Below are 19,045 nucleotides of genomic sequence, written 5' to 3'. Positions count from 1 at the left end.
ATTGCGGATTGTCACTTGCCACGTCACCTGCCACACACTGCGGATTGTCACTTGCCACGTCACCTGCCACACATTGCGGATTGCCACTTGCCACGTAGTCTGCCACACATTGTGGATTGCCACTTGCCACGTAGTCTGCCACACATTGCGGATTGCCACTTGCCACGTAGCCTGCCACACATTGCGGATTGTCACTTGCCACGTCACCTGCCATACATTGCAGATTGCCACTTGCCACGTCACCTGCCACACATTGCGGATTGCTACTTGCCACGTCACCTACCATACATTGCGGATTGCCACTTGCCACGTAGTCTGCCACACATTGCGGATTGCCACTTGCCACGTAGCCTGCCACACATTGCGGATTGTCACCTACTGTGTCACTTTTCTGCTAAGGTGGTCTTTTGTTGGGTCCCAGAGTGAAGATAGGCAGCAGAGAGATGATGCAATCTCTCTGCTGCACACAGCTTCCTACACAGTGAGGGCGGAACTGGAGGGATGCAGGGCAGTGAGAGATGTCATCTCCCTGCTCCCCTGCCTGCTGGCTTCCTGATTGGCCAGCAGCCCTCCTAAGCCGCCCAGCTGCCCCCCCCTCACCCGTCCACTCAGCGCGGGTACCCGCGGAACCGGGCGCGCGGGTACCCGCGGAACCGGCCCGCTGGTACCCGTGGAACCAGCCACGATTGGACCCGCGGAACCGGCCTTGCTGTCATCAGCTGCCGGTATTCTCGGAGGGGGCAATTGACCCGTTGCCCCCCCCTGGATCCGCCCCTGGTTCATTCACGCACCATGGTCCCATCATCACTGCTCATGTCCTTAGCGTTTTCCAATCTTAGCGTGTTCCAGGCGTGTTCTGTCATAATGGGTGCTGTCTTAGCGTAGCCTCTATCAGGTGACCAGCATTTCAGGCCCCTACAAATGCCTGTCAGTCTGTCCATTTTTGCAGCTCACCCTCTCTAAGCCAGGTCAAGACATATTCAGAGTTAGTCAGGGATGTTCTCTTTGGCACGGCTACCAGCTAACGACCAGTTTTTCGTGGTGTGTCAGACTTCCTGTCTCCTACCCATGGCGCATTTAGTGCTCTAGGCAGTCCCCTTTTACTGCGCTTACAATTTCCTCATAATTAGTATAAATGGACAAGCCAGGGGTTGGTGGTCTTATTATTGTACCACAGTAATGGTGTCAGATTAAAGTTTATGTCCTCTGAAATATTCCTCTGGTCAGCTCCCTTTCCCCATGCATCCTCTCACTAGAAACAGTATGTTCTCATGTCCAGGTTTCTTTCCTAATCAGGCTCAAATCCAAACCCATTCCTGGATATTCATCAGGATCGGAGGCAACTTTCATAGGTCCCGAACAGGGGGTCCCTTCTTTTATCATTTGGTAGATGGGGCGCTGGAGATCCTCCTGTTTTAGCAGTTACATACTCAACCCTCTTTTTCTATAGTCATATGGGCATTCGCTATTCTCTGGACTGATGGTTGTAGCTGGCCCTTCATTGTAGCTTCACATCACACCTACTTTGTGTCTCTTTTTGCCCTCTTTTAGGCATACTGACCAGCTAGGCCAAGGCACACCTCAGGTCTTGGTAGTTAGGATTATCGCATTTCCAAGTGAAGACTCTGACTACAAATTAGAAGGTTGACCGCAGGCTAGCCTGTATTTGTAGGAGGAGTCTGAGGGCTATATATTATTCCTCCTCCTCTATTAGATCCTTGTCGACTTGTTTCTGGGTTCCCACCCACCCCTTCCCCCATACTTTCATCATTTTATTTACATTTCATACTTATTCATTCAGGGTATGTCCTCTTTTAGGCATACTGACCAGCTAGGCCAAGGCACACCTCAGGTCTCGGTAGTTAGGATTATCGCATTTCCAAGTGACGACTCTGACTACAAATATACATACCTTCCTTATACCATCCCGCCTGTCACACTTTATCAAAATATCTCAATGTACATCCAGGTACCCCACTCATAAACAACTTGTACAACCATGTACCTCTCTCATATGCCATCCTATATATCCATGTACTTCTCTTGTATGCCACCCTGTACATCCATGTACCTCTCTCATATGCCATCCTGTACATCCATGTACCTCTCTTTCATATGCCATCCTGTACATCCATGTACCTCTCTCATATGCCATCCTGTACATCCATGTTTCTCTCTTATATGCCATCCTGTACATCTATGTACCTCTCTCATATGCCATCTTGTACATCCATGTTCATCTCTTATATGCCATCCTGTACATCCATGTACCTCTCTTATATGCCATCCCATAAATCCATGCACCTCTTTCATATGCCATCCTGTACACCCTTGCCCCTCGCTCATATACAATACTGTACATCCAGGTACATTGTCCTGTACATGTGTGTGTGCCCTTATGTTGTACATGTGTTGTTCTTATATTACTTCCATACGCCACTCCACATGTGACAGCTGCAGTCATAAAGTATTTGCCAATTCTGAACAGCTTTCCAAAGTCCCCCCTATACTTTGCCCATATGGTAAACACAAGTACACAGGTGGCAGCGTTATATGAAAAAAAATGGTGATCTTGAGTGAACATGCCTGGCATCATTTATAGGACACACACGTGATGTATGACAGGTCTCCTCTGTGTACTTGCGCTACTGCTGCTCTATATACAGTATTATGTGAGCTGCCAGAGGCTGCAGTGTGTAGGTCTGTGTTTACTCTTCTCCTGCAGTTCTCACCAGTCCAAGGTAATCACACCTAGTGTACAGTACACACATATTATTAGACAGCTCACTGAGTACAGTGCTGTATTGTGCGGAATTTATACCCAGCGCTGGGTTTTCCCTCGCTGTGACAGACTCTGTGCTCTTTTCAGCTGTCTATCGTGTTAAGATTGAACCCATCACTCCCCTAAAGTTATTCCATTTTGTCACTGTTTGCTTTAGGCGTGACCATGCCAACGCAGTCTGTGCTGTGTTTACACTCTGTGCCCAGGTTGGACATGACTGATCCCAGCATCTGAGCCCAGAGTGGTTGGTCTGGATGTCCTACAAAGAGTCTGGGTCACAAGTTCAAGAAGATGCGTCTTCTGCTTAAAATATGTGGTCAAAGCCAGCCACAACTGTGTATATATATAGCTGACATTTGTTGTGTGTACACATCTGCACGGAGGGTGTATGTACGTGTGTGAATATATTTAGAGCCTCAACCCCCCACGTGTGTTTGTGAATACAACTACCTCAAACTATTTTAATATATCACGTTGTCTGTTTAGTGAATCAGACTTTTGAAAACATAATGGCGATTTACTAAAACTGGAGTACTCAGAATCTGGTGCAGCTCTGCATGGTAGCCAATAAGCTTTTAACTTCATCTTTTTGAATTAAGCTTTGACAATAAAACCTGGAAACTGATTGGTTTCTATACAGAGATGCATCAGAATTTGCAGTGCCCAGTTTTAGTAAATCAACCCCAATATGTTTATTACAGTTGTAGAAGAGCTACCTGTGCCTGTGGTTTGTAGATGCTCCTTATATATATGCCTGTACTAAGTACTCTGTATTGGTCTGCCTCTAGTAGGTACTCCCTCTGTGTCTGCCTTTATCAAGAAATTATGTATGGGTCTGCCTGTAGTAGGTACACCCTTTGTGCCTGCCAGTGCTAAGTATCCTCTATGGACCTGCCTACAGTAAGTGCTGCCTCTATCCTTGCCTATGCTAAGTACTCAGTATTAGCCTGCCTGTAGTAGGTACCCCTTCTGTGCCTATGTGTAAAAAGTACTTTGTATGGACCTGCCTGTAGTAGGTACTCCCTCTGTGCCTATCTGTACAAAGTACTTCCAGTATGGGCCTGCCTGTAGTAGGTACTTCCTTTGTGCTTGCGTTTATTGAGAACTTTGTATGGGTCTGTGTAAAAGGCATCCCTTTGCCCCTGCCTTTACCAAGCACTTGGTATGAGTCTGCCTTTGAAATTGATCAGTGTGCACCCACCTATAGTATTTTCTGACTTTTAGCCTATTTCCTCTTTACCTGTCAGTGCTCTGTGTGTCCTTGCCCGTAGTAAGGGCTCTGTGTGTACCTTTCTGTAGTTATGGCTCTGATTGTGCCTAAATGTAGTAAACACTTTATGTGTGGCTGCCTATAATATGTGCTCTGTGTACCCCTTCTGATACTAAGTGCTCTGTGTGTGCCTGCCTGTAGTAAACACTTTGGGTTGATTTACTAAAGGCAATTTGACTGTTGTCCCAGTGCTTAGTAAATGAGTAGAAGCTCTGCTGACTTCTATCATACAATCATATGCAAGCAAAAATGCTGTTTTTTTTAAATTTTCCTTGCGATTGGGTATTCTTTGCAAAGTGAATCTTTATCTCATTTACTACGCTCTGGAGCAACTGCCTGTAGTAAGGGCTCTTCGTGTGTCTGACTGTAGTAAGCACTCTGTGTGTACCTACCTGCCTTAATAAGCACTCTGTGTGCTCTTAGCTGTAGCAAGAACTTTTTGTTTGCCTATAGTAAGTGCTCCATCTGTGCCTGCCTGTAGTAAGGGCTCTGTTTTTGCCTGCCAGTAGTATTTTTTCCTCTGTACCTGCCAGTAGTTAATGTTATGTATTAGTCTACCTGTGGGTTATGTGCTTGTAGTTGGTTGGCCATATGAAGAAGGTCCTCATTGTAAATTATTTATATTTGTTGCTTCTAGTATGTCTGTCTGTATTTTTTGGTTTCTTTGAGAAGGTTCTGCCTATTTAGTTATTAGAAGTATATGAGCCCTGAAGCACTGGAATTAATGAGTGGTCTCTTTTAATGCTTAAAAACCAATTTCTCTGTTGTATATGTGGCATTTGCACTATGTAGCTGATAATAGGAGAAGGAATTGATAATTACTCTCGAAAATATATTTATTTCCTTTACACAGATGTGCTATGAAGCTGTGTGGCCGTTTAGGGGTGCGTTGTGGTCTGGTGAAGTGGGGTAAGAATTTAAATGTGTGTATGCTAGTTGGAAGAGTCCTTTTCTAATGTGTGTCTTGTGTTCCTTATATGACTATATGCTTTAATAGAGGAGTTCCTCCCATTGTGTAGAGGTGGAAACGAGCTGCTTGTGTAACTTGGTGTGCATGAATGGAGGAGGAGGAACACCCTGCATGATTGGGGCCATGGGAAGCCTTTTGTATGCCTGGAAGAAAGTGAAGCTCCCTGTGTGCCTGGATTGAGGAGGAGTCCAATGGGTAGGGGCTGAGCTCACTATATGACTGGATGGAGGTGGAGCTCAATGAGTGGCTGGGTGGAGATGGAACTCAATGTTTGACTTGGTGGAAGTTAAACTCAGTGTGTTGCTGGGTCCAGGTGGAACTCAATGTGTGGCTGGGTGAAGGTGGAACTCAGGGTGTGGCTGGTTGTAGGTGAATCTCAACGTGTGGCTGGTTGGAGGTGGAACTCAATGTATGGCTAGTTGGAGGTGGAACTCAATGTTTGGCTTGGTGGAAATTAAACTCAGTGTGTTGCTAGTTGGAGGTGGAACTCAATGTTTGGCTTGGTGGAAATGAAACTCAGTGTGTTGCTAGGTCAAGGTGGAACTCAATGTGTGGTTGGGTGGAGGTGGAACTCAACGAGTGGCTGGGCGGGGGTGGAACTTGATGTGTAGCTCATAGTATGACTGGGTGGAGGTGGAGCTCAGTGTGTGTGGTTGGAAGAAGAATAATCTCACTGTGTCATTGGATGGAGAAGAAGTTCACTGTGTGATTGGATGGAGGAGAAGCTCATTGTGTGTCTGTGTGGAGGTAGAGCTGAATGAGTGGTTGAGTGGAGGTGGAATTCAATGTATGGGTGGGGGAAGGTAGAGCTGATGTGTAGTTATGTGGAGGTGGAACTGAATGTATAGCTGGATGGAGGTAGAGCTGATGCGGGGCTGTGAGGAAGTGGAACTCAGTATGTGGCTGGGTGGAAGTGGAGCTCAATGAGTGGATTGGAGGAGGTGGAACTCAATGGATGACTGGATAGAGGTTGGATTCAATATGTGGTTGAGCGGAGGTGGAACTCAAAGTGTGGCTGGTAAAGGTGGAGCTCAATGTCTGGCTGGGTGAAGATGGAACTCAATGTGTGGCTTGGCAGAAGCGTAGTTCAATGTGTGACTAAGTGGAGGTGAAGCTCAGTGTGTCATTGGATGGAAAAGAAGATCAGTGTGTGATTAGATGGAGGAGAAGCTCACTGTGGCGAGGTGGAGCTCAGTGTGTGGCTCACTCTGGGGCTGGATATAGGTGGCCCTCAGTGTGTCTGGATACTGAAAATCAAGGTTCTGGTACAATATTTTTCTATGGCACATACAGTAAAGAAATCTGCTATTTTGAACAAAAGAAGCTTTTAAAACAGAAATTAATTACCGTATATACTCGAGTATAGGCCGACCCGAATATAAGCCGAGGCCCCCAATTTACCCCCAAAAAACTGGAAAAAATTATTGACTCGTGTATAAGCCGAGGGTGAGACATGCCTGTCCATCCCTGTGTGTCCGTCCATCCCTGTGGGTCCATCCATCCCTGTGTGTGTCCATGCATCCGTGTGTGTGTGTGTGTGTGTGTGTCCATGCATCCGTGTGTGTGTGTGTGTGTGTGTGTGTCCATGCATCCGTGTGTGTGTGTGTCCATGCATCCGTGTGTGTGTGTGTGTCCATGCATCCGTGTGTGTGTGTGTGTGTGTGTGTGTCCATGCATCCGTGTGTGTGTGTGTCCATCCATCCCTGTGTGTGTGTGTGTGTGTGTGCATGCATCTGTGTGTGTGTGTGTGTGTGTGTGTGTGTGTGTGTGTGTGTGTGTGTGTGTGTGTCCGTGCAGCCTACCTGTGTCCAGCCTGCCTGTGTCCGTCCAGCCTGTGTCCGTCCAGCCTGCGTCCCGTCCAGCCTGCGTCCCGTCCAGCCTGCGTCCCGTCCAGCCTGCGTCCCGTCCCGGCCCGTCCCGAGCCGAGCCGAGCCTCCGTCCTTCAGCTCTTCGTCGGCGGCCATTCTAGGATTCAAAAGCCGCGCCTCCGTCGGTGATAGGCGGAACACTCAATTTCCCACTGACTGCTGGGAAATTGAGTGTTCCGCCTATCGGATGTCCGTGATAGGCGGAACACTCAATTTCCCAGCAGTCAGTGGTCCGCCTATCATGGACGTCCGCTCATCATCATACTACGGACGAGGATGAGAGGATGTCCGTGATAGGCGGAACACAGACTGCTGGGAAATTCAGTGTTCCGCCTATCACCGACGGAGGCGCGGCCTTTGAATCCTAGAATGGCCGCTGTCTGTCTGCTCGACACGCTGATCGGGCAGACAGACAGCGATGACTCGAGTATAAGCCGAGGGGGGCACTTTCAGCCTCAAAAAAGAGGCTGAAAATCTCGGCTTATACTCGAGTATATACGGTATATGCTTGTGTTTTATGTTTTCCTGTATAATAAGATCCTCCTTGCGCATGATGTAAATGGTCACACAAGGTTTAGGCAGACATCTGGTTGGCACCTGCTCAATCTGCCAAGGTCATGTGGAGTGGAGTACTGGCTTTGCTCTCTTGGGTGTGTAAAACACAGGCAAGCTCAGATAGAACGCTGTCACTAAATCTGATATGGACAGATGAGCTGACACTCAAAATGGATTACTGCAATTTTTGCCATTATTCAATGTTCATGCACAAAGTCCAGTAAATCTGATTTCAGTTTGGGAGAGACAAATCAATAGAAGATTAACGCTAATTGCCTTTTGTGATACTGGGTTATTGCACCTTGCACATTACTTATGACTTTCCTTCGTTAATAAGCGTGAATGCTTCTGTGGTTGTAAACAGAAAACATCTATCTGTATATGAAGCTTTTATGTTCTCTGTAAATGAAGAAGTCTGTCTTGAATATGGCAGTCAAGTTGGAGCTTCCAGAGGACTTCCTTCCCACGCTTGTGTCACACTGCTTGGTGCCCGATTGTCCAGTTATCCTCCATGTCTTTTTGCATCCAGAAGCTTAATAGAGCAGTGGGAGATTGAAGGGAAGCTGAATGTGTGGAGTTGGGGTGGGCAGCATTAAAGTAAACCTGTACTACCTTTTATTTGTGTTTTATTTCATACATTTCTATACTACACATTTTTTTAAATGAACAAATGTTCATCACCGCGAAAAGTTCTACCTCTATTTGGAGATTTTTCTAGCACAAGGGTATTACAATATCTTTGATTTTTCCACATTTATGACTAGATTTATTGTTAGGCTTCCATTTGTTTTTTTGGTTTACTGTGATTGGAAACATTTGTTGATTTATCCCCATCAAGTGTTAGAAAATATAACTAAAACCAAAGATGTAAAGGTGGGTATGACCACATTTATCTCCAACTTCTGATAACATTAGTAAAGTCTGCTTCTTTGTAGTGGACTGTATAATACACCATATTACCAAAAGTATTGGGATGCCTGTCTTTACAAGAACATAAACTTTAATGGCATCCCAGTCTTAGTCCGAAATCTGCTCAATATTGCGTTGGCCCACCCTTTGCAGCTATAACAGCTTTGATTCTTCTGGGAAGGCTGTCCACAAGGTTTAGGAGTGTGTCTATGGGAATGTTTGACCATTCTTCCAGATGTGCATTTGTGAGGTCAGACACTGATGTGGACGATAAGTCTTGGCTCACAGTCTCCGATCTAATTCCTCCCAAAGGTGTTCTATTGGGTTGAGGTCAGGACCCTGTGCAGGCCAGTCAAGTTCCTCCACCACAAACTTGCTCATCCATGTCTTTATGGACCTTGCTTTGTACTCTGGTCTAAATCATTTGGTGGAGGGGGGGGGGGGTAATGGTGTGGGGTTGTTTTCAGGGGTTGGGCTTGGCCCCTTAGTCCCAGTGAAGGGAACTCTTGAGGCATCAGCATACCAAGACATTTTGGACAATTTCATGCTCCAGACTTTGTGGTAAAAGTTTGGGGATGGCCCCTTCCTGTTCCAACATATGGACTAAGACTGGGATGCAATTAAATTTTATGTATGTGTAAAGGTGTCCCAATACTTTTGGTAATATAGGGTATGTAGATGTATATTTGAGTGATGATGATGATGATCGTGATGACGATAAAAGATCTACTGCTTAGTGAAGTGTTGATAACCAAGAAGGGCCATATGTTTGGCAGAATGGAAGAATGAGCCAGTGAAACCATCCATTTGTTATTGCAACCTGTACTTAGAGGGTATTTTTATATTTTTACAGACGTGCAATTTTTAGTCCCAGATAAAAATTCTGCTGAACTTTTCAGTTTCTGCTGACCATCAGTCTGGTCCATGCACCTGTTTATACACCCAGCTTTAATATAAGGAGCCATTATATTACGCCACCTTGTAGACAACTGATATTGACTTGGAACGTGGGTTGAAGATTTCTTTAATAGGCACTCCCACAAGTGATTAGGTCTCGGAATTTGAGGAGACAAGACAGCAGCTGGTAAATAAATGATTTCTCTATAATTAGAGCTGCCTGGACCTGTCATCAGAGACTGGATAGTACATTGCACCCACATGACGACGTTTTCAGAAATATGTTTTCTGGTTTGGCTCCTCTTTAAATAACCAGTACCGCAGTTATGTCCTTCACCTATAACATGTTGCTGTATCCACAGGTGCTGAACATTCTGGTGGAAGACGTGCGCATCCGCCCCATCCTTGCCACATACCGCAAGCGAGTGCCTGTTACTGAGGGCTACGTGGAAGTAAAAGTTAATGACCAATGGAAACAGGTGTGCGACACCCACTGGACCCAGAAAAACAGCAGAGTAATATGTGGTATGTTCGGGTTCCCCGGGGAGAGGAAATACAACCAGAAGGTCTACAAGTAAGTGAGCATATGGGTATATATGACTGGTACCCCTCATTGCATATTCATGTTTCCCAAACAATTGGTTACATTAAAATGAAAAAGATTACAAATTCACCCACGTTTATTTCATGAATTATCGTTTGCTTCAGTACTGCGCTAATATCATTTATTTATTTTTACCAGAAGCACCCACCTAACCAGTTTAAATTACTCTCTAGGGGGTACATGTGCTAATCAACATTTGTTCTATACCACCTATGCCTAAGCCCTTGTACACACGGTCGGAGATTCCGACGGAATGTGTCCGATTGGACCGTATTGTCGGATAATCCCACTGTGTGTGGTCTCCATCAGACTGTTTCCGTCAGAATATCCGATGGACCAAGTTTTCCAACTTGTCTATAAAATTTTTCGACAACATGCTCCAATCGGACATACTCCAATCATGTGTAGCCTACTCCGACGGACAAAGTGCCAGATCAAATTCCTAGACCAAAGCTATTGGCTACTAGCCTGAATGTAGTCCCGTCGTAACGAAATAATGTCATCACGTTATGTACAATCGGAATTTCCGACAGCTTTGTCCGACCGTATGTATGCAACAGTTTCGGACAAAATCCGTCGGACAAAATCCAACGGATTTGGTTGTCAGAATGTCCGATCGTGTGTACAAGGGCTAAGACTAATCTACAGGTAGCCAGTGGTTGTTAGACTTTGTGGTTGTGCTGCACAGGACTGGTATTTCACCATTTTTCCCATCAAATGAAAAGCTTTATAAGTGTATGTATATGTGCTTGCCTTAGTTAAAGTATAACAAAAGGCAAAACAATTTTTTCTAGTTTTGGAGAGGTGGAGAGGGATTAGAACATCCGTCAGGTTTTTATTGTTGTCTGCACCCCCCATTGTGGAGATTCACCCTCTCTATTTGTCCTATTTATTGTTATAATTTTAAATTGAGAGTAAAAGAAAATCCCAAATTTTAGGGTTGTCCCCAGAAAAGTAATACAGGGAACATCTTCCAATGGGAACACTAGTTCTGGTGACCTGGGGTGGGGGCAAGGGATTCCCTTCATTTGCAAGGATTTCCTCTCACTTCCGGTTTTAGCTATGGGACAGAAAGTGAAGATAAATTCCCCCAATGGGACACAAATGGCAACAAAAAAAACTGACAGGGGCTATAACCCTCCCTTTCGATATCCAGAATGATAATAAAAAAAAAGTTTTGCCCATAGTTCTACTTTAAGCCCATTTGGAGTCACTGAAATAGATTTACAGTGAGAAAGCCATTGTAACAACAAGCTTCACTCTCATTCTTACTTCAGCGACTTTCCTATTACTGCAGTTTTGTAGACTTACTAAATATGGCAATGTAGTCCAATAAAAATCAGACCCAATGAAACTTGTTATCAGCTCTAAGTAAGGCTAGATTCACACCTATGCATTTTTAGTGCTTTTTGCAGATTTGCACTACAAAATGTGTTCCATAGGAAACCATGTTAAATGGACTGTAGTGCAAATCTTCAAAATGCAAAAAGCACTAAAAATGCGTAGGTGTGAATCCAGCCTAATACACACAGAACTGGTCCGGCACGCCCCTTCTCTGCAATATAAGTCTGAGTGAGGAGGCTTATGTTGAGGGGTGTGGCTGTTATTTAGCTATGCCAGCACAGACCACTTCGGTGTGAGAATTTTCAGCATTTTCAGAGCTAAAAAATATATTTTGAAGCCTTTTCAATTAAAAATCAGTCACAAATCTTAACATGTTGGGGTTCAGGACTATAAGGAGAAAAAAGATAGCGAGACTTCAACTGAGCTTTAAATATTCACTAAATCACACTATGTTTCCTTTTCCAGAATATTTGCAACCCGCAAGAAGCACACCTACTGGGAATCCTCTGCTAACTGCACTGGAAATGAGGCCCATATATCCTCCTGCGCTGTTGGCAATATTCCTTCAAACCTGACCTGTTATGGTGGGGCTCCTGCGGTAGTCAGCTGCACCCCAGGAAGAGCGTTTGCCCCAAGTCCCAACACAGGCTTCAGAAAGGCATTCCGTCAAGAGGTGTGGGCGATTTTACGCGCATGTGTGTGTGTGTTGGGGGAAAATCATTAATAATATTATACAGAGAATCATTTATTCTAGAGCTGCTTCATTTTTTTGCCTTATAAAGACTGGGAAATATTTCAATTGCTTTAGAATAAGTATACACAGACGCCACAGTCTCAAGTGTGTTGTTTTTGTCTTTGTAATAGGCCTGTGATAGAAGGGAAGCAAACAGAAGTGTGGGTCCTGCTATTATGGACTTGTTTTTGTGTATGCAGGTTTCGGGGCTTTTTCGTTGGTGCTGGGATGTTGGCCCTGCATATTTGAACCTCTTTAAATTGATTTGACTTTGCCCCGTGCAAGTCAAAGCAATAAGATCAATGTATCCATTCCTGTTCCTCCTACATATCCACCTTTCTATTACTTCCCCACTGCTCCATTTAGCGTTAGGAGTGGTAGAAGCTGCTCTGTGTAAGCTATCAGTCTCTAAAGTCTTACTTTACACAGCTAGAATGTGACTGTGCTGTCAGTTGATGACTGGCACAGCACTATTACATAAAGTAAGACATATGATCTTCCATACCTGAAAACATTAGGTATTTTCTTTGATCCCCAGCAGCTGAGCAAAACATCAAGGGAGTGAAGGTAAGGACTACCGTAATAGCAAACCTATTGCTTTGTCCTACATGACCTGCATGTAGGTTTGCTTTAAATTTAATCTATCATGAGAAAAACATGCTAGTTATCTGTTTGTCATGCTGAACCTCTTGCTCCACTTACTCTTAGCTATTGAACTGGAAATAAGAACTTCTAATGTTCCTGATCGCCATACTTTTTCTAGATCAGCCATACTTCTGTCCAGGCAGGTTCTATTGGAGATCTTTATGAAGAAATTGGTTAGACCAATGACACTATCCAGACAGCTTCCCCAACAAGGCTTCTCTGTTCTTAAAGCTAAAACTGGTTATATTTATCATGTCTTTTATGCTTTATTGATTGCACTTTGCAGCAACCATTGGTGCGCCTGAGGGGCGGAGCCAACACTGGAGAAGGACGAGTTGAGGTCCTGAAGAATAATGAGTGGGGAACTATTTGTGATGATCGATGGAACTTGGTTTCCGCCAGTGTGGTCTGCAGGGAGCTTGGGTTTGGCAGTGCCAAAGAGGCTTTATCAGGATCACAGATGGGGCAAGGTAACATTAAGTGTAAATGTGATTGATTTTAATGGGATACTTGACCAAATTAAACACATGCTTTAAGTTTTCAGTCCCTTTTAGATCTTTACACAAGCCTTTGACTTCATTTTAGAATGACATTTCCATCTGGGCGCATTGTTCCCTTGAGATAAGTCTGAGGAGTGTCTGCTCAGAGTATAGATATAGTCATAGGTCAGATCTTCCATCAATACTTTATTGCAATTAGAGAAAAGGAGTCATACCAGGGAACCACATTCCACATTTAACTAAGCTGCTTCCTGCATTGTGGTCTGACTAGAGATTTTTATAGCTCAGGGTTTTCATAGCTCTCTGGACAATCATAGCAGAAAACCTTTAAAATTCCAATATTAATTTTTTTTTAATTCCAAACATTAGAGCATTGAAATGAACATAAAAACAGAAGTGTTAAAACAAATAGGTGACAAATCAGACACATTGAATTCATTATCTAAAAAGTCAAGATGTGGCAATGGAAACACCCCATATTAGCTATGGCAGATTTTTCAATGTGTTTGTGCATTTGGGCGCCATGTATTTATATTCATGCTTATACCTGAGCGGATATTGTTGTACCTTGATAAAGTGTTCCTGAAAGTTGCCAGAATATAGATCCTTGTAGAGCTTGCTTGCATTATAACATGGAGTTCTGGCGCTTTTGGCTCTGTTACATATGGCGTGAAGACCACACTGTAAAAAAGTAATACATATACACATTGGAGATTCCTAATTATCTGGTCAACTTGCATGAGTTTACTTTCCAATTTAAGTCTTTATGGCCCCATTCACACATTTCCGCTCACCTTTTTTTGCTTGTTCTTTGTGCATTACTTCATCACTTGAGTAGGCTGCCCTAGGCATGATAAATGCCCCAAAGTAGCTCCAGAACCTTTTTGGTCATCGAGCATTGAGCGTTTTTTTACAGTGCGCATTTTGGCACTCGACAAACGTGCAACAAAACATGCATCTGTTACCCTCGCTTGGTGTGCCATTAACACTTAATGGCACCGCAAGCACAGCCTGCGATTGCAGCGCGTTTGCAGAGTTATTTCCGAAATGTGCATCAAAACGCATATTTCTGTGTTTTTTCGTGTGTTTCAGAAATGCCCAGGTGTGAATGCAGCCTACAGCTTTTGTACATACCACAGTAGAGGACCATAGTGTACATAGCTAGTCATGTCTGAATTGTATAGCAAAATCACATGTCTCTGTTTCTCCGCAGGGATGGGCCACATTCACATGAGTGAGATCGAGTGCACCGGTTTTGAGAAGTCACTTATAGATTGCAAATTTAACATGCATACCCCCAGCTGTACCCATGAGGAGGATGCGGCAGTGAAGTGCAATATACCAGCCATGGGTTTCCAGAACCAGGTGAGAGCTCAGTCCAGCAAGATTACCATTCATAGGTCAGGCATACAGGCACATAGTTCTAATAATTGTCAAGCTGCCAAATGTTTGTACACTATATAGAATTATACTGGACATGATTGTAATTAGAGATTATAACAGTGTGCAGATCAGCCTCAGAACAAGGGCAGTTACCTCAGATAAACTGCATTCATTAAGAAGTAGAAAGGTAGTTCTACATCAGGGGTGTCCTCTTGTCCCTACTGGACCACATTGGAAGAAGAGGAATTGTCTTGGTCCACACATAAAATACACTAAAAATAAGGATAACTGATGAGCAGAAAATGGCAGATCACAAGTTAATGATCACTGATATAGTATTATTTTTTTTGATATATTTTTTATTATAAAAGTAAAGTAAATTTGACACTGTCTTTGATAACCTAAAGCCCGATACATACAATCAGAAATTCTGCCAGCAAAAGTCGGATGTGAGCTTTTGGTCGGAAATTCTGACTGTGTGTATGCTCCATCTGACTTTTACTGGCAGAATTCCAGCCAAAAAAAGATTGAGAGCAGAGTCTCTTGAGAGCAGTTCGAAAAAAGTTCCTATCGGAAATTCTGATCGTCTGTACAAATTCCGATGTGCAAAATTCCTAAGCATGCTCGGAAGCATTGAACTTCATTTTCTTGGCTCATCGTAGTGTTGTACGTCACAGCATTCTTGACGGTCGAAAGTTCAGAGAACTTTGTGTGAACGTATGTATGCAAACCAAGCTTGAGCGGAATTACGTCGGAAAAACTATACAAGTTTTTTTCTTTGGCTAGATAAAACTTATAAAAGTCCAGTAAAGAAACATTTCCCCAAAAAATCAAAATTTTTAAGTAAGTTTACAATTTTGTGTTGGGCTGCATTTATAGCTGTCTTAGGCTGCAGGTTAGACACCCCTGTTATGCAATCATTAATAACTAGATGGATGACTAGAGTCACAGAGAAAGTGAGAACTCGTAGGGGTTATGTGTACTGCCCTTAGACCTTTTCTTCCACTGGCTCTGAGAGAAGAGGCATTGCCCATGTGGCCAGGTGCACTTTGAGGTGTTGTCTTCATATATATTTTGGCCCACAATATAGAGATCTGCCATTTGCTGCCTTATTTATTTATTTCAGTTACTTATATAGCGCCATCAATTTATGCAGCGCTTTACATATACATCGTACATTCACATCAGTCCCTACCCTCAAGGAGCTTACAATCTAGGGTCCCTAACTCACATTCATACATACTAGGGACAATTTAGACAGGATTCAATTAACCTACCAGTATGTCTTTGGAGTGTGGGAGGAAGCCAGAGTACCCGGAGGAAGCCCACGCAGGCACAGGGAGTACATGCAAACTCCAGGCAGGTCGTGTCGTGGTTGGGATTCGAACCAGCGACCCTTCTTACTGCTAGGTGAAGGTGCTACCCACTACACCACTGTACCACCCGTGATCGCTCCACACAGAGGCAGAATGGGGATCTGCCAGTGTAAACATGGCGGGTCCCCGATCTGACAGCAGAGCTGAGAGTGATCGTCTTTTCCTAGTGATTAGGAATAGCGATCTCTCTCCTCCTCCGATCAGCCCAGCCCCCATACAATTAGAAACACCTCCCAGGGAACACATTTAACCCTTTGATCAGCCCTAGTGTTAACTCCTTCCCTGCCAGTGACATTTATAAAGTAATAAGTGTTTTTTTTTACAGCACTGATCACTGTATAAATGTCACTGGTCCCAAAAAAGTGTCAAATCTGGTCGCCGCAATGATGCAGTCCTGCTAAAAATCACAGATCGCTACCATTACTAGTAAAAAAATTAAAAATAATAAAAATGCCATAAATCTATCCCCTATTTTGCAGACACTAACCAATCAATATATGCTTATTGCAATTTTGTTTACCAAAAATATGTAGAAAAATACATATTGCCCTAAACTGAGGAAGAAATTATTTTCTTTAGATTTATTTTTTGGGATATTTATTATAGCAAAAAGTAAAAAATATAGCTTTTTTTTCAAAATTATCGGTCTTTTTTTGTTTATACCGCAAAAAATAAAAACCGCAGAGGTGATCAAATACCACCAAAAGAAAGAAAACTCTCTTTGTGGGAAAAAGGATGTCAATTTTGTTTGGGTACAGCTTTGCAGGACTGCTCAATTGTCAGTTAAAGTGATGCAGTGCTGTATTGCAAAATTGGCCTGTCATTAAGGGGGCAAATCCTTCCGGCCCTTGAGTGGCATATCCTTCAATTAATAGCTCAAATCACGGCAAAATCACGCAAGAAAAATCCCAAGATGAGTGTCGCACAAAAGAACGTCTTTTGGGCAACACATGTTGTGGAATTTTGTATGCACAATTTTGCTGCAATTTGTCGCTCAACAATTGTTGCAAAATCGTGGCACAATTGGGGTGACATTAGGAGTAATGGCATTGGCAAAGCGTCCTGTGTTTTGCAGCCGATTTGAAATTGTGAGGTGGAATCACCGCAATTCCACCCATGTTGCTGTGTGGTGGTACCTTATAGAGTTAACATGGGACAGCTGCAGCATAGAGGTAAGTATGAAGGTTTGCTTTTGTCATAATCCCAAACTTCTCCTTTAATCTCTTCAATTGGGACATAAACAGCAAATATAATCTAATAGCAGTCCAATCCATCTGCCACCTTACACTACTTACTCTACTTGCTCTGTTGAGGGGTGCACAGATAACAATGGCATTGTATTGTAGCTCATCAAAGAAATAGCAAGCACTTACAAAATCAACGTAAAAACACGTATTTAAGGTTCCATTATAAAATGCAAAGGAATATAAAGTACACAATAAAGCATATCTACCAATTGTATAGGGCCATACCGGACTCCTTCTTAAGGTGACTGTCACTTTGCTTGAGGGGTCTGGTCTTGTGCCTAAATTTCAGTGGATATGCTTTTTGGTTCTTTATTCCTCTTTTCTTTATAACGGAACCACAATAATGTTTTGAGTTAATTTTTGGCATGCTGGCTCTTACTTTGATGAGCAAATAAAATCTGACAGAGGTCCCAAGCCTTCCCTACTCTATCCAAAAGTAAGAAATAAGTTTGCGCTTTACATACACTATATTGGCATAAGTACTGCCTTTAGACGCACATTAATGGCATCCCAGTCTTAGTCCAATATTAGGGTTCAATATTGAGTTGGCCCACCCTTTGCAGCTATAACAGATTCAACTCTTCTGGGAAGGCTGTCCACAAGGTTTAGGAGTGTGTCTATGGGAATGTTTGACCATTTTTTCAGAAGCGTATTTGTGAGGTCAGGCACTGATGTTGGACGACAAGGCCTGGCTTACAGTCTCCCCTCTAATGCATCCCAAAGGTGTTCTATTGGGTTGAGGTCAGGACTCTGTGCAGGCCAGTCAAGTTCCTCCACCCCAAACTTGATCCTCCATGTCTTTATGGACCTTGCTTTGTGGACTGGTCCAAATCATTTGGTGGAGGGGGGATTATGGTGTGGGGTTGTTTTTTAGGGGTTGGGCTTGGCCCCTTAGTTCTAGTGAAGGGAAGTCTTAAGGCATCAGCACATCAAGACATTTTGGCCAATTTCCTGCTCCCAACTTTGTGGGAACAGCTTGAAGATGGCCCCTTTCTGTTCCAACATGACTGTGCACCACTGTACAAAGCAAAGTCCATAGTGGCGTAATATAATGGCTCCTTAGAACAGGGTGTATAAAAAGGTGCGTGGACCAGACTGATGGTCAGCAGAATTTTTATCTGGACTAAAAATTGCATTTCTGTAAAAATATAAAAATACCCTCTAAGTACAGGTTGCAATAACATATGGACGGTTTCACTGGCTCATTCCTCCATTTTGCCAAACATATGGCCCTCTTTGGTTATCAACACTTCACTAAACAGTAGATCTTTTCTCATCATCACCATCATCGGGCAAATATACATCTACATACTCTATATTACCAAAAGTATTGGGACACCTGCCTTTACACGCACATGAACTTTAATGGCATCCCAGTCTTAGTCTGTATGTTGGAGCAGGAAGGGGCCATCCCCAAACTTTTACCACAAAGTTCGGAGTATGAAATTGGCCAAAATGTCTTGGTATGCCAATGCCTTAAGAGTTCCCTTCACTGGAACTAAGGGACCAAGCCCAACCCCTGAAAAACAACCCCACACCATAATCCCCCCTCCACCAAATGATTTAGACCAGTGCACAAAGCAAGGTCCATAAAGACATGGATGAGCAAGTTTGGGGTGGAGGAACTTGACTGGCTTGCATAAGGTCCCGACCTCAACCGATAGAACTCCCTTGGGATGAATTAGAGTGGACACTGCGAGCCAAGACTTATCGTCCACATCAGTGCCTGACCTCACAAATGCGCTTCAGGAAGAATGGTCAAACATCCCCACAGACACACTCCTAAACCTTGTGGACACCCTTCCCAGAAGAGTTGAAGCTGTTATAGCTGCAAAGGGTGGAGCGTTCAATATTGAACCCTACGGACGAAGACTTGGATGCCGTAAAATTTACGTGTGTGAAAAGGCAGCATCCCAATACTTTTGGCAATATAGTGTATACAGCATCATACTATACTGATAA

General features: G+C 43.5%; 1 protein-coding gene across 1 annotated transcript in view; it reads left to right on the top strand.

Annotated features, from left to right (window-relative positions):
* The window catches only part of LOXL2 (lysyl oxidase like 2), a 118,836-nt gene that overhangs the window by 55,138 nt on the left and 44,653 nt on the right, over nucleotides 1–19,045 (top strand). The window contains exons 4-7 of the mRNA XM_077469712.1: nucleotides 9,614–9,825; nucleotides 11,665–11,872; nucleotides 12,864–13,047; nucleotides 14,291–14,442. Coding sequence (XP_077325838.1) covers nucleotides 9,614–9,825; nucleotides 11,665–11,872; nucleotides 12,864–13,047; nucleotides 14,291–14,442 — 756 coding nt within the window. The remainder of the gene's footprint in view (nucleotides 1–9,613; nucleotides 9,826–11,664; nucleotides 11,873–12,863; nucleotides 13,048–14,290; nucleotides 14,443–19,045) is intronic.

The sequence above is a fragment of the Lithobates pipiens genome, unplaced genomic scaffold, assembly GCF_037356315.1.
Source record: "Lithobates pipiens isolate NorthernLeopardFrog02 unplaced genomic scaffold, aLitPip1_a1.2 Scaffold_8, whole genome shotgun sequence".
Lineage (NCBI taxonomy): Eukaryota > Metazoa > Chordata > Amphibia > Anura > Ranidae > Lithobates > Lithobates pipiens.
The sequence above is the reverse complement of the archived record's forward strand: the minus strand, read 5'-3'. Positions and strand labels throughout refer to the sequence as shown.